General features: G+C 37.1%; 1 protein-coding gene across 3 annotated transcripts in view; it reads right to left on the bottom strand.

The window, feature by feature from the left end:
• The window catches only part of LOC138691057 (probable multidrug resistance-associated protein lethal(2)03659), a 160,791-nt gene that overhangs the window by 37,562 nt on the left and 107,366 nt on the right, over positions 1-15,863 (bottom strand). For all 3 annotated transcript variants that reach the window (XR_011329736.1, XM_069812724.1, XM_069812723.1), the window contains 4 exons: positions 10,866-11,088; positions 10,617-10,773; positions 4,003-4,144; positions 1,933-2,043 (listed from right to left, as the gene is read on the bottom strand). Coding sequence is in view for 2 of the 3 variants with exons in the window: in XM_069812724.1 (XP_069668825.1) it covers positions 1,933-2,043; positions 4,003-4,144; positions 10,617-10,773; positions 10,866-11,088 (633 nt within the window). In the remaining variant the exon portion in view is untranslated. The remainder of the gene's footprint in view (positions 1-1,932; positions 2,044-4,002; positions 4,145-10,616; positions 10,774-10,865; positions 11,089-15,863) is intronic.

Here is a 15,863-nt window from a genome sequence, read left to right as displayed (position 1 = left end):
CTTTTTTTCATCATGTGCTACAAGTCAGATCATCATTGGGGCTTGCAGCCCCGATACCCCGCTTTTTTCATCATGTGCTACATGTCGGATCATCATCGGGGCTTGCAGCCCCGATATCCCGCTTCCTACGTCATGTGTTACACATCGGATCATCATCGGGGCTTGCAGCCCCGATACCCCGCTTTTTACATCATGTGCTACACGTCGGATCATCATCGGGGCTTGGAGCCCCGATACCCTGCTTTTTACATCATGTGCTACACGTTGGATCATCATCGAGGCTTGTAGCCCCGATACCCCGCTTTTTACATCATGTGCTACACGTAGGATCATCATCAGGGCTTGCAGCCCCAATACCCCGCTTGCTACGTGCAAAACAATTATATTATATTATTACCCATTTCAGCGAGTACTGACGACCACTGCAAAATACGATAATTTGGTCCAGGGAGTATTCTCTTATGGCACAAGGATGATTTATGTAACATGTTTCTAAATGCTACGTACAACATTATTTTATTATATTATTATTACCCATTTCAGCGAGTACTGACGACCACTGCAAAATACGACAGTTTGGTCCAGGGAGCATTCTCTTTTGGCACAAGGATGATTTATGTAACATGTTTCTAATTTATTAGTCTTTTAAATACCGGTACATTCTTTAATAAATCACTGAAAAACAAATGTGAATACATAGGATGTGGAGTGAGTACGAAATTATTATTATTTTTTATTTTTTGGCGCATCATTTTTACGTAAATAACGACAAATAAAAACTAACATGCCACATAACATTATTTTAAGAAATACAAGAAACAAGCATGAACAATATTCACCATTCTTAATGATCGGGGGATAGAAAAAAAACCGTATGGAATAGAAATTACATACAAATGTGCATGTAATAAACTATAAGCAAACCATCTTCGATTAATAATTCCAAAACAACGTGAATATAGTGTGGATTGTGTAGGAAAATAATTTCTTATATTTTGCTCCCAATGTGCATCATTGTTAACTTATGAAAACAAATGAAAATTAACATGGCATATAAACACTATTTGAAGAAAGATAGGAGATATTAAGTAATATTCATCGTTCTTAATGATCTTCGGATGGAAAATAACAATGAAATATGTATAAAATAGAAATTATATACAGGTGAGCATATAAAAAACAGTAAGTAGAATTATTTGATTAATAAGCTTAAATTACTCCAGGTTTAGTGTGTTGTGTAACAATAGACAATGGAATCGTTCACAGAAGTGAACTATAAATGATGTGAATCGTTCAGTGCATCCATCTTGTTGTGTAACAATACCCTAGAAGTAAACTATAAACGATGTGAATCGTTCAGCGACGACTTCTTACAAATAACCCAAAATTGAATGAAATAAATAGCCTGTTCGCCTTTTGTATTTTTAATATCCAACCCCATTGTTCTATGTTGTTCAACAACCCTGCATTAAAATCAAGTAATGATACAAATTATTTATGTGCACTTACAAAATTCATTATCTCAAAAAATTATTACTCAGTTCAAAATAAAAGCAAACTAAAAAAAAAAATCAATATATATATATATATATCAAGTATTCAACTCAACTGGATGGTCAGATTATGATGTTGCTATTATGTGCTGGGGAATAAGTTACAGTACTGGATGTCAAGGCCAGCACTTCTTCGAAAGGAATTGATGATTGGAGAATTAGTCGAATGGTATAGGGAATGGAAGTATTCCAAAAAAATCTGCTAACTTTGTGTGTAAATTGTGCTTGGACTTGCCAAGATTTAAATCTGGCTCAGCAGTATAAAACACTGAAACTATGGCTTTGCGATCTCTTATAAATAATTTTATAGTAAAAATGTCTTTTCTTAACACACAAAAGTCAGTATGCTCTACAGTGCAAACTTGTAAAGCTAACCTACCCTTATTCTTTCGATAGATGCTAATCCTTCTGCAAAAAATCGTATTCCAAGTGACAAAAATATTGCCATGGATACCGATAAGGTATTGAAGTACGCAGTTACCACAAACATCTGCAACAAGGAATATCACAAATCATACACAGCTGTGTAAGGAGACTTCTGATTTGCAGTAAACGTCATTACAATGATTTCATAAAGTGGTTTTGTATGACATGTATGCAATGTGTTCACAAAGATTCTCAAACATTCTAGAATGGCACAGTTATTAATCAATTTTAATTAAATATAAATCATTTACGATAGTGGTTTTCTTTTTGGAACCTTCTTACATATTGTTCCTTGTATTCTATTTCCTTCTACTTCATCCCTTGCTTTGTATCAGAAGACCGAGGTCAATGTGTGTAGGTCAGGTCACCAACAATGCTTATGCTGCTGCAGTTTCGGCTTATACAAATATTTTAATATCAGTATACTAAAACTCAGTTTTCAGCGAACATTTTAGAAAATGGAACAATTCAATAATCGCATAGTTTCAATTCCTTCCATTTAATCCTTTCAAAAGTAGTTTCATAAGTTATTTCTAGGTTTAGATTGCACAAGGAATATAATATAAAGCAAACATAAAAAAACTGGTTACATATGAACAGCCACTCACAGTTCAGGTAGAACACAGTGTATATGTATACGGTAGAGCCCTGATTATCCATCACCCTATTAACTGATCAGCAGATTATCCGACTGTCTTTCTTTTGCTCTTTCTTGCTGCAGGAAAGCATGTAATACTGTACAATATCTTACATTAGTACGTTTTTTTCTAGAGCGTGTTATTACAAGCCTTTACCCTCACACAGTATTCATGCCAACAGCTACTACTCCGTAGTACATGTTTTCCCAACTTATGAAATAGTCACTACCTGCTTTCAAAGAAATGACAGCAAGAACTTCAGCACAATTTACAGCACACCTGTACACCATTCAGTCCTTGTCCTACTGTGTAACTTCTATGCAAATTATCTTCCACAAGTGCCATAAGAAAACGTGTTTGATAAGTATCAAAAACAAGTGCAAATATTTGAGCAGTTTGGGAAAAGAAAAACTGTAACTCGTCTCACATCATATTCTTTTTCTTTTTTTTTATAATTTTTCAAATATTTTCACAATAGTAGGAATAATGATATGGGTTGGTAATTATTTAAGTTACTTTGCGTGTGACAATTTTTTTCCGACTTTGAAATTAATCACATCAAAAACAAAAAATAACCTTGACAATTTTACTCCAAAATCATGCGTACTACTATAAATAAAATAAAATGAATAGTGCTGCGAAACAAAACGAATTTTAACATTGCTTTGATATTAAATAGGAAATTTCAAGTACTGGATTTATTTGTAATATTTACTATTCAGTCTCAAAATATAGCAAAATATTGCAATTTGAGACTGCATAGTAATCTTATTTCATAAATAGTGATAGCAAGATGATATTTGGCGAGATGTGACCAAGGATTCATCACAGATTACCTGACATTTGCCTTACAATTGGGGAAAACATCGGAAAAACCCAACAAGGTAATCAGCTCAAATGGGAGTCAAATCCACACTGGATCGGCAGGAAAGTGCCTCAACCAACTGAGCTATGCCAGTGGCTTCTGGCTGTGATAAACTTTCAAACATACACTAATAGAATCCTTAATACAAAATATCCTCAGAAGCAAACAAAAGAATGAAATAATTCTACTATAGAAAATGGCTTCACCACAGTCTTGTGTGTTCTGTATGGGACATGAGGATTAGCACAGGTGTAGCTGGATGAGATGTTTCTGGAGGAAGTAATGATCTAAAGACTTGTTACGATAGACAGATTTATAACTACTCTTGCCAAAATTGCCTTTAGGACACGACAAGAGCCTATGTTAAGGTACAATGAGGTAAGTGTGTAACTTTCATCCACAGGAAGCTAAACCTGTTCAAACTGCAATATTTTGAAACTCCATAGAAACTTTGTGAACACACTATTACAATTAATTAAATGCTTGACATTTAAAAATATGATGTGAATTGAATGCTCACCTTCTCAGCAGTGATATCGTTCCCAAGTAGCACATATGCAACAATGCTTATAAAAATAGCTATATTTTTACCCATCAATCTTGAAAAGCACATCAGAAAACCTTGTGTATAAGCTGATGTTCTTACTGCTTGGATTTCTCGCCTGAAAACAATGTGTTACTTTACTGTTATTTTCTGTGTTTAAAAATACCGTATTTACGTGCATAACAAACATCAACAAATAATGAACACACTCCAATTTTTCCCTGTAAAATTTAGGAGGAAAAATCCCCGCATAAAGGGGAATTTAATTTTTAACAAATGTCTTAATTTAAAATCGTTGAAGTTGGATGTATTGCTTATGTTTGATGTCAAGTTTTAAAGAAAGTGAAAACTCTGATCATGATTGTTTATTTTTTTTAACATGCACAAAATGGACTCAACAACTAATATCACAGTACCATGAATGTTAGCAGTGCTACAGTATGGTGAGTTATATGCTAACTATCAGCGTTTTCACAATGGATAAAGGTAAGCCTAAATGTTATGTTATACAGACACTTTTAAGTTGAAAGTGATAAAATTCCGAAACAGAGCTGCTGATCGAGAATTCACATTGTTGAAGTGCAATGTGCAGAAGTGGTGAAAATTCTAAACTTAACTTTTCACCATATTAATAATGCACTCTGGGTTTTTGTTGCAAATATTAGAAAAAAAAATGCATCTATTATGCATAAATATGGTAATTTATTTACCTATATTTTACCTAAAAGAAACAATTTATGAAAGTTTCCTAGTACCCGGTACTCGTTGCATAAGCTGTTAAGTCAGCCATTGTTGTATAATCATAAAAGTTGTATATTTTCCCTGGGCCAAAAATAAATTACAAACTGACTAGAATCACATCTAGTAACAAACTATTAAGATTCTTTTCAGAAAGGAGCCACTGTGTAAACACAAAAACGACTTACGTAATGAGTACTCGGTACTAAGAAACTATCCAATTTATGAATATGTCAAAAGTAATAAATTTCTTTCAGTACAGTAAAACCTCATTAAATCAGATATCATTTAATCTGGACAGATATCATGAAGAAATCAGGACAGACATCATGAAGAAATAAAATTTTATACAAAAACTCTAAAACAAATTACTGTACTCAAGCATGGTGAGGTTAAGTTTCTGCATACTGTATTGCAGTAAATAACTTCCACTCCCTCCATCCTTTACTCTTATTGAGCTATTCAATTCTGCAACGATTTTCAGCTGAACACTAGACTTATTTCGGTTCAAAGTTAAGTTGGCAAAACAATACTAAGTAAACCATTTCATTCATTCAGTATTCTGCCTAAAGCCAGGTCTTTCACTGCAAACCCAGCATTCTCCATTCTTTCCTATTTGTCTCCTCATATGATCCATACATCTTAATGTCGTCTATCACCTGATATCTTTTTCTGACCTGAACTCTACTCCAGTTCACCCTTCCTTCCAGTGCATCCTTAGTAGGCAGTTTCTTCTCAGCCAATTCCTTTTCCTCTTCCTGATCAGTTTCAGTTTCTGCACCCACTCTTTCCCACACAGCTTCATTTCTTATTCTGTTCTTCTGTTACTCTTAACACGCTCCATTCTTCTCTATATCCACATTTCAAATGCTTTTCTTTGCTTCTCTTCACTTCGTTGTAATGTCTCTCTTTCTGCCCCATACAATATCACACTCCATACAAAGCACTTCACTAGTCTCTTCCTTAGTTCTTTTTCCAGATGTCCGCAGAAGATGCTCCCTTTTCTATTAAAAGCTTCCTTGGCCATTGCTATCCTCCTTTTGACTTCCTGGCAGCAGCTCATGCTACTGCTTATAGTACACCCCAAGTATTTGAAACTGTACACTTGCTCTACTGCTTCATTTAGAATTCGCAAGTTTATCGTCTGTATTTTTCTTCCTACGACCATGGTCTTCGTTTTATTTGCATTTATCTTCATCCTATACAGCTCACAGCTGTCATTTAGCTGCAGCAGCATATCCTTCACTATTAAAATTAAACAATGTCGTTCAGTAAACCAGCGACATTGTCGTGCGCCGGCCTCCTGCTGACTGTGGTCCCTCTGCTGAGGACTGCTGTCCCAGGTGTTGAGAGGGGAAACGGGAGTGATGTGACAAGGGGAACTGAGGTGTGTGGGGAGGGTGATGTTATGATATAGGAGTTGTGCTTCGGCCTGTGTTGACGTTCTTCCGCTGATGACTGTTGTGCCAGGTGAGGAGAGGGGAAATGGGAGTGAAGGACAGGTGGTGACGAACTTTGTGGGGGAGGTTTATACGATGATGTAGGAAGAAAATACGTTGATACAGATATAGTAGTTTATTTGAAATAAGCAGTGTCCTTCTCCTATTCGTGGGCAGGGGAAACGGGAGTGTCTTTGAGAACCTCTAGAATATTGCCGTTTTTTGTCCCTGTGACTCTGGCTGAAGCTAACTTGAAGGCGTGCTGTTGTCATAATGATTGAGAATATTGGAGAGGGGTAACGGGAGTGCCTGGGGAGAAACGAAGACAAGACGAGGGAGAGAGAGTAGCGAGGGGCTGGTGTGAAGGGAACGGGCTAGCAACGTAGAAAAGGGCACAGAGGAGAAACGGGAGTGCCTGGGGAAAACTGAAGAGAGAGTTTGCTCGAAAAAAGGGGTGCGAATACCGTGGGTAGGACAACTGAGAGACGGGAAGCAGGGGTGGCGGAGGTTCTCGCCTATCGAAGCTCTGCCCCCAAAGGGTCCGCGATTCGACGACTGACGAGAGGTGGTGGGGTTACTCTCTGCTAACGAGCTCCGCTGACAAATGGCCGGCAATGGGCGTCCACAGAGAGGGAATTCAAGGATAGAAAACAATGTTTTCTGAAAGGGTTCGAGCACGGTGAAGTAAAGACCTCTCTGCTAACGAGCTCTGCTGACAAATGGCCGGCGATGGGCGTCCACAGAGAGGGAAGTGGAAGATAGAAAAGACAATGTTTTCTAAAAGGGTTAGAGCACGTGAACTCCAGACAAGGTGATAAACGGGGGGGGGGGGGAGGTAATCGAGAAGAGCGATACTAGGATAGCTTGGTTAGGGAGATTGGAGCGGGGCAGCGGAGACAGAGCCGGCGATGCGTTTCTGTTCCGGGGGTAAGTGTCGGCCGAGAAAACCCGGTCCGACGATGTACAGCATGCTGGATCAGAGAAATGTTGTCGGTGGCAGAGGGAGCATAGTGGCTGCCCCCCCTAGCCGGCGACGAATGTCCCTATGCCATTTTGGGCCCGCCTTATATACACCCTCGGGATGCGCGCCATTTCTCCCCTCCTTGGCGTGGCTTGGAGCGTTATGACGCTACTGACGTCACAAATTCCCGCCACAACATTGTGTGGCCTTTAGTGGGACTCTTCTCTCTCTTGGCTTGGTCACGTGGTCGGGGGGACCCCTCAGCGCCGTGAGCAAGTTGCTAGAGGCAGGGGTGTGGGTGGAAATCTGGCTCCTAATACGAGGGGAGAAAAAAATAGCGAGTCCCGTATTCTGAAGGAATGTGTTTTCCAGCGAGACCATCTCTCTCCGGGCCGGGCCATGTGGTGAGGAGACCTGTCGGCACCGGGGGGAGTTACTAGGGGCGGGGTGTGAGTGGACATCCGGCCCGTAATACGAGGGGATAATCGCAGCAGCTCTCGTCTTCTGAAGGAACACGCAGGCAGTTATGTGAACTTTACAATAACATCATTGGAAAAACAGATTCATAAAGCTTTCTCTTTGCATGAGAAAATGAATTGACTGCAAATCTTGAAAATGGTGCCACTGTTGCTAGCATAGTGAGGAATTTGGAATATCTGCGAACACAAAATTGGATGCTGCAAGGTACAATTTCATGCAAGTGGGATAGGACTGACAGGTGTAGAAATTCAAATCGAACATCTAGCAAAACAACTTGATATGCATGGATTTACTGGCCGTTCTGGCTGGCTCTTCACATTCTGCGGACACAACATAGCAACCAGAAATGTGTATTGACAAGACAAGTGCTGATGCATCATTTGGGGGAAACTTCATGTTCTCATAAAAGGATGAGGAGGATCAGATTTAATCAAATGTATAATGCCGACAATATGAGTTTGTTTTGCAGCACCTTACCTGAGAATATCCAAGCTTCAAAGTCCTTAAAGACACACAAGGAAAATCAGCAAAGAATGTGTTTCTGCAGATGGAAGTCATGTGTTGTTAAAGGTTGACTGTTATTGTTGCAAACAGAGTAAACAGTCAAGAGTGGTTAAAAATAGTAATGTTAATATTGCCTGTTCACTGCTATAATTCTAGAAATACATGGTTTACAGCAGACATAATTTTTAATTGGTTTCACACTACACTGTGCCAGCAATAAGAAGTTATCAAATGGATCAATCTCAAAGACTCAGCTTGGATGTTGCAGTCGGTAGAGTGCTGGCCTTCTGTGCCTGAGGTTGTGGGTTCGATCCTGGCCCAAGTTGATGGCATTTAAGTGTGCCTGAATGCGACAAGCTTATGTCAGTAGATTTACTGGCATGTAAAAGAACTCCTGCAGGACAAAATTCTTGCACACTGGCGACACTGATAGAACCTCGGCAAATGCGAGCATCATTAAATAAACCATAATTTAATTTAATGTGAATCCCAAAGTGGCATGAAAGTCATCATTGTAAGCTGCGCCTACATAGTTCAATTTTTCATGTATATATGCATGCGATATTGAAAGATGCAAGTTCAAAACGCACATTCAATTAAGACGTATGCAGACTTTGGGTCTACATCAGGGCTGGGCATCGGGAGCACATCTAGACTCTAAACGGGGACGCTTAATATTCATCAGTCACTGAATCAACACTGCACGGTGTTCGGAGGGGAAGAAAGGGGATGAAGAGAAATCATATGGCTCCCCGTGAGCGAGTAGAATCCGCTCTTGCTGCCCAGCCCTGGTCTACATGGTGCGCTGTGCGTGTACCTATACACCCACACACTAGAGATTATGTTTATAAGGTGGAAGTGAAATAACCCTGCAGATTTTCAGAGCAAATAGATCATGTTGCATGTAACAGAAAGTGTAATACCATATTGGTGGAAAGTTCATAGTTATCTCAGAAAAAAAAAGTTTTTTCCCAAATGTTTAACACCCTCTTATTCAGTAACTTTTGCAAGTAGGACCATCATTTTTGTTCATATCGATAGAAAATCTAATAAAGAATCATTTATCCCTCTGACGTATTTCAATAGCACGGATGATTTTCGTTTACATTTAATTTATAAGCTACTGAACAGCGCAACAAGATTAGCAATGTTGTAGCCAGAGAGGCAGGTGGAGGTAATTCACCTAGACAGACAGTCCTGAGTTCGTTGGCCTCATACATGAGTATTATGAGAAGAGAGAAGGGGTGTGTTCGCAGCGATGTTGCCAGACTGCTGAAACTTGCAACTTAATTTTCTAATTAACTGTGCATTTAATCACAAAACGTATTATAGGTTTTTTATTCATTTAAGTGTAACCTATAATCCCTTTCAATCTGCAGGGTTACTTCACTTCCACCCTGTATAAATTAATAAATATTAAATGCCAATCCAATAGTTAGGTCCGCTTGATTCTCAAAGCTGTGGTTGAACACTCCATAGACACTAGTGCTTGCGATAATCTTCAATAAAGCTAATCGAACTTGGTGCCATATTCAGCTTAAAAGGTCAAACATCACCAAAAAGAAAAAAAATTAGTTTACCATGGCTAGCCAACAATATACTTTCCATACTTCCACTCGGTAATGAGTTTTGGAATAATATTCTGGGGAAATTCCACAGATAGTAACAGTATATTCCTATTACAAAAAAGGGCAATTAGAATAATAGTAGGTGCCAAATCTAGGGAATCTTGTAGGACTATTTAAAAAAAACTACAAATAATGCCCATGGCTTGTCAGTATATCTTTTCATTAATAATCTTCCTCGTATGTAATCGTGAAAAATTTGTAACTAATTCAACAGTTCATAGCATAAATACAAGTCAAAAAAATGACTTTCATACTCCATTGGCAAGTCTATCTTGCTATCAAAAAGGAGTGCGTTATATGGCAGCAAAAATTTAATAGCCTCCCTATCGATATAAAAAATGAAACTTAAAACATAAGATTATTTAGGGCCAAATTAAAGAAGTACCTAATTTCTCACGCCTTCTATTCTGTAGGTGAATTCGTGACATTCAATAACACTTCCTGAAATTGACACTAAAACATGGTGTTGTACTAGTAGACTATATTGTAAATCTCATCTATATATATTTCATCTAGACTATGACTATAAATTAAGACTTTATAATAGTATTAAGTTTTTTGACTTGTTCCATATTCTAGCTGTAAAGCAATGTATGAATACCATGGAATGTTAATAAATACAATACAATACAAAAACAAACAAACCAGGAATCTATATCAGCCCGAACTGCCAAGAGGAAATGACAGAAGCTAATCTCCAAAATTGCGAAGCTCTAGCAGCATGATCACAACAGACAGCAAGAGCATGCTAAGCATTAGAGAACACATCACTAGTCTAATACTTGGAACTTTCCATTAAATTTTTAAAAGTTCTTCAAAATACACAATTACATGACTTACTTGCGAGCCAAAGATACAAGATGTGCAAATGGTTTCTCCCAGGCATACATCTTAATTACCTGGATGCCAACAATGATTTCGTTCATTAATTTGATGCGATGATCTGTTCTCTTGGCTATGCGTAGACGTAACGAGGAGATAATCTTACCAAGTATGCCTAAAATATAGAATAATAAGTACATTTCTTTATTTCACTAATGTCATGTAGCAGAAACATAAAATATTTAACCACATTTTATTTAACAGTACCTTGCAAAGGGATGATAACAAGAACTGCTGCTATCCCGATAATCGCAGAAACTCCAATCTGTTGCCACACTAAGTAGCCTACAATCAGTGTTTCCAATGGACCAATCCAAATGTATGCCAGGAACAGAAGCATCACATCAAATCGACTCACGTCATTCGACATGAGATTCACTGCATGACCCACAGTTGTTTCGCCCAGAGCTGATTTACTTAACTTCAGTGCCTGAAATCACAATATTGTATTACACACTATGCCTGCACAAAAAAAAGCACTGAAATTGAAGTACGGCATCTAAAAAAAAACCATGTAACAAAATTGATCTATTGAGTTCATATTTTAATTATATGTCGTATATTTAATAAAAACAGTCGTGAAATTATGATTATAATATTATAACCAGGGAACGGATTTATATGGACTAAAAATATATGAAATATGTAAATATATATGTAGTTATTTTTACCAAAATATGGAATTAAATATGGATTTTTACCAAAATATGGAATTAAATATGGACTTAAAATTATAAAAAAATGACTATGTACGTTAAATATTGGTACATTTTAATCAAACTAAACAAAAAATATAATGGACGTACCTTATCTTCCAATGTAGTTTCAACAAAACACAATTTTTATTGTCTGTTACCATAACAATAGGTTACAAACATTTCTTTCAAGTGCTGAAAAGTGAATCTTCTTCTATTGTCTCTGAGGATAGATTTATACTGACTAAAAGAGCGTTCGACGTCACAAGAAGTAACTGGTACATAATTCAATTTCACAATGTCTGCTGGGGATAAGTCCAAGTTAATCTTCACTGTTGATTCACCACTCATCACAGCAACAACCTTTTGTAGTTCTTCATATCCAGGGTTTTTTGAAAGTACAGTGTCCACCTTAGCTCTTACTGCATCTGCAACTTTACCTCTACCACGATTCAGTTGTTCCACAGTACTATTTATAATTTCAAAACTTTCAGATAGTGAAAGGTGCCTATTTTGGAGACTTTTGAGCGTTTTTATGATGCATGAAAATGTATGCTGAATGTGAGCTAAGTCATTCTTCACACTTATGTCACAGGTAACTGTTTTCGCAGTATCAATTGAGACTGCATCTTCAGAGTCCAATGCAAGGAGAACATTGTTAATAGAGTCTATATGTTCGGCATAATATTCAACTGCTTCTAGCCATGTACCCCATCTAGTTAAAATTGGCTTTGGTGGCAATGGAATTTCAGGGTACATTTCTTTCAACACGTTAACTCTACTGGGAGCTTTGAGGAATACTTTTTTCACTGATGAAATCAACAAATCTACTTTAGGGAAATTGTCTCTGACCACTTCTGCCACACGATGAAATGCATGCGCCACACAAGTAAAATGAGTCAATTTAGGATATACAACAGATAATGCTTGTCCAGCTTTGACCATATAAGGGGCAGCATCGCTAATAAAGAATAACACATTATCGTACATAATACCCTTTGGCCACAGGATACCCATAGCTTCGTTGAACAGTTTAACTATAGTTTTGTTATTGCACTTTTCTAGAACATCACAATGTAAAAGAATTCGTTCAGAATATTGTTCACTTAACAAACCGATAACTACATTACCAACAAGTCTACCTTCTTTGTCGGGAGTCTCATCAATGGAAACCCAAATTGAACTATCTTTAATTTCATCTCTTATCTTCTGTATTGTCTCATCGTAGATGGATGGAGCATACGTCTTCCTAAGTGTTGACTCATCCGGGATTGTATGTTGAGTATATTTTTCAAGGAATTCCCTGAAGACCTTATTCTTTAGTTTGTAGAGAGGAATATCAGCAGAGATGAGAGAACGGCACAGGTCGATGTTAAACTCAGATCTTACATTCGATGTTGTTGGTTGTGTTAAAAACAATTGTCTCTGCTTGGAATTTAGTTGTTTGTTGGCCTGATGTTTACTAGTTGTAATGTGTTGTTGCACCAGGAACTTTTGTGTAGATGATACTGCACACTGACACAAATTACAAAATAATATTTTATTGTCAGTTGATAAACCATCTTCTTTAAATTCTGAAATGTAACTTGTTAGTTTTGATTTTAAATTGACTGAATGACGTACTTTTGGCATATTTACCGTCTTTATAGTATGATTTACAAAACTGAACCTATGTGTACTCTGACTGGCATTTAACTGTTGAGCTGCACAACTGAAGTCTGTTAAAAATTTTAAATTAAATTAATACAGTTTTGTAACTTACTTTCCCATTGTTGATAGGACTGCTAATTTTCAAATAACTCTGATGTTAAAGGGATTACTGAACATGTGTTTAAATCTCTATTGTTGAAATGTATTTTTAAAAGTTAATGGAATTTTGTTTTGTTTTATTGTTAAACCTAATATAATATGGACTGTTTTATATGAAATATGGAAAATATATGGAAATTAACGAAAATATGTACTAAACTCTAAAATATGGAAAAATATGGAAAATAAAAGTAGGATTTTTCAACCCTACACATTGTGAAACATAAAGATAATGCAAAATATAAATTATATTAGCTTTATAAGTAAATATGTATTTACATATAAATCCTTTCCCTGATTATAACATAGGGAACAAAAAAATGATAAAACAAAATTACTTATGAATTACAATGTCTACATTCTCGATAATAAAATCAAAAGGTTCACAGTTTAGTGAAATGATCGAGATATTCAAAATATATTCATAATACATTACAAAAAAAAAAGACACGGTAAATTACTTTAAAAATACTTTATTTATGGTGTGGCAGTAATAGTAATAGCGGCCATGTTAGCAGCAGCAGCAGCAGTGGTGGTGGTGGGGATGTTGGGAATAGAGGCAGCAACAGCAATGGCAGCAGTAGTAATGGTGGTGGTATTAACTGGAAACTTTCATGTTGAGGGAGGGAAAGGGAGAGTGAGATGGGGAGAAAAAGAGAGAGAGCGGGGGGGATCGGTATAAGTATAATAAGGAACAGTGCTAATAATAATAATAATAAATTTAGCTTCCCTTATGTAAAGGTTGCCAGATTTGACAAAGCGTATTACATATAATTTGGAAACACACCTAAAAGGTAAAATGGTATACATTTGAAATGGTTAGGGAATCGAATATACAAAATGTCAGAAAAATTTACACCTAAGTAGCGTTTGTGCTCATTTACAGTTAAGAAAGGGGGAAAAAATATCATCAGATATACCACGAGAAAAATAATTAATAATATGGATTTGTTGGCATTGATATCTAAACCAATCAACAGCCATTGGTTAAGGTAACTTGAAACTTCCATTATCACTCCCATACAAGTGATTTCTCAATATCTGAACCGATCCTTTAAGGGCACTAATGGCTATTTCCTTCACAATGCTGTGTGTTAGCCCCAGGTTTTTACATTTGTTGGCAAAGAAGGAGGGTATGGTACTTCGTGCTACCACCATCAGACCTATTACATCAATGTGGGACAGGCTATATTTATCTTTATAGAATGGGATTGTTGGTTCATAGATCCGTTTCTTTTCACTGTCCACCTCACTCATGCAGTTGATCTGCATGTGTCTCAAATCTGATGGTGGGATCGAGAATGTATGCCGAGTTGTTCTTAATGGCAATGATATCAATTCGCCAAACACTTCCTTGTGAGGTGATTCCAAAACGACAAATAATTCGTTCGAACAGAACATATTATTATTTTGCTTTGAAGCTTAAATTTTCGTGTACTTCTTTTTTTTTTTTTTTTTGTAAATCATCGAATGTTTCATTTTTTATACTTGCATTTATGGCGTGGTACATGCAGAACTTATGAATTTATTTCTACTACTAATCTGCTAACACAGATAATGTTGGTTTTGGAGCAAAATTTTAGTTTGAGTGTAACAAGAAATTAATCTAATCTTCAATATAAAGGCCAGTAGATTCTATATGGACTTGAGCTGCCTTTCAGAGAGGTTTGTTATCCTGCGACAGTATTTCTGATGAGAAGAATTTGGTGATATCTATTCAAATGGCTTCCAAGTTTTGGAAATTTCTTCCATGCAGGAAGTCGGCCATAGATCGAATATACAAGATCAGGGCTATATAGCAGTTCAATTCCTCCCAATTCCATGGTTGTTCGAGCAGTACTGTGTTTGACTCGTTCCTCAGATTCTGTGAGGAATACAGAGCATCTTCCCTCCCACCACTAGTGTTACTGCTTCTGTGAGGATTGAAGGAAGCCATTATCTACATTACTACTAGTTGTGAAAACACTGTACTCACAACAGAATCATAATTCCTCCTCTGAAGCAAATTTTGATTGTAAATCACAAGCATTTTCCTCACTAATTTCGCCGTCACTGTCACAACTGCTGTTGTCATCGTCTCCTCCTAGTGTTATAATAATCCTGTTCGTTATTTCTGAAACGCTTCTATTCTCAAAACATGTCTGCAGTTCCCTCCCATTCCTCCTTCGTCACTGAATCTATTGTCTTGTTCATGGGTCCTAGATGCCTGCTAAGCAACATATTCCCCATCACATTATTTTTCCGCACTGTTCTTTTCATCTCAGCACATATAAAGTGCACCCAATATCGTAGGGGGTAGGAGGTAGGAATTTCAATCCCTACTTTCTCTGATGCGGAGAAACGAGTAATATACAACATGGAGTCTCGTATTGTCCTACTGTAAGAGAATTCTATTTTGATTAACGAATGCTGGATATCTCTCTCTCAAAACTTCATGAACTCGTTCTACCTGTTGGAAATAAATATCTGCATCGACTGCACATCTGTTCTGAACAAACTTCCAGTGAATCACATCTTCAAAATTCCACTAGACACATAATATTACTTTGGTGCTGAATCGATTTGTTTAACAATGAATTTAGCAGGGTGATGCAAATCGAGCCACCTTGTTTTGAGGTTTCAGAATTGCGGTAATATACCCATTTTTCATCACATGTGACAATTCTCCTGATATATCTATCATCCAGGGCAAGGATGGGCA

This window comes from Periplaneta americana, chromosome 16 (assembly GCF_040183065.1).
Source record: "Periplaneta americana isolate PAMFEO1 chromosome 16, P.americana_PAMFEO1_priV1, whole genome shotgun sequence".
Lineage (NCBI taxonomy): Eukaryota > Metazoa > Arthropoda > Insecta > Blattodea > Blattidae > Periplaneta > Periplaneta americana.
Note: the sequence above shows the minus strand (reverse complement) of the source record. Positions and strands in the feature narration are given on the sequence as shown.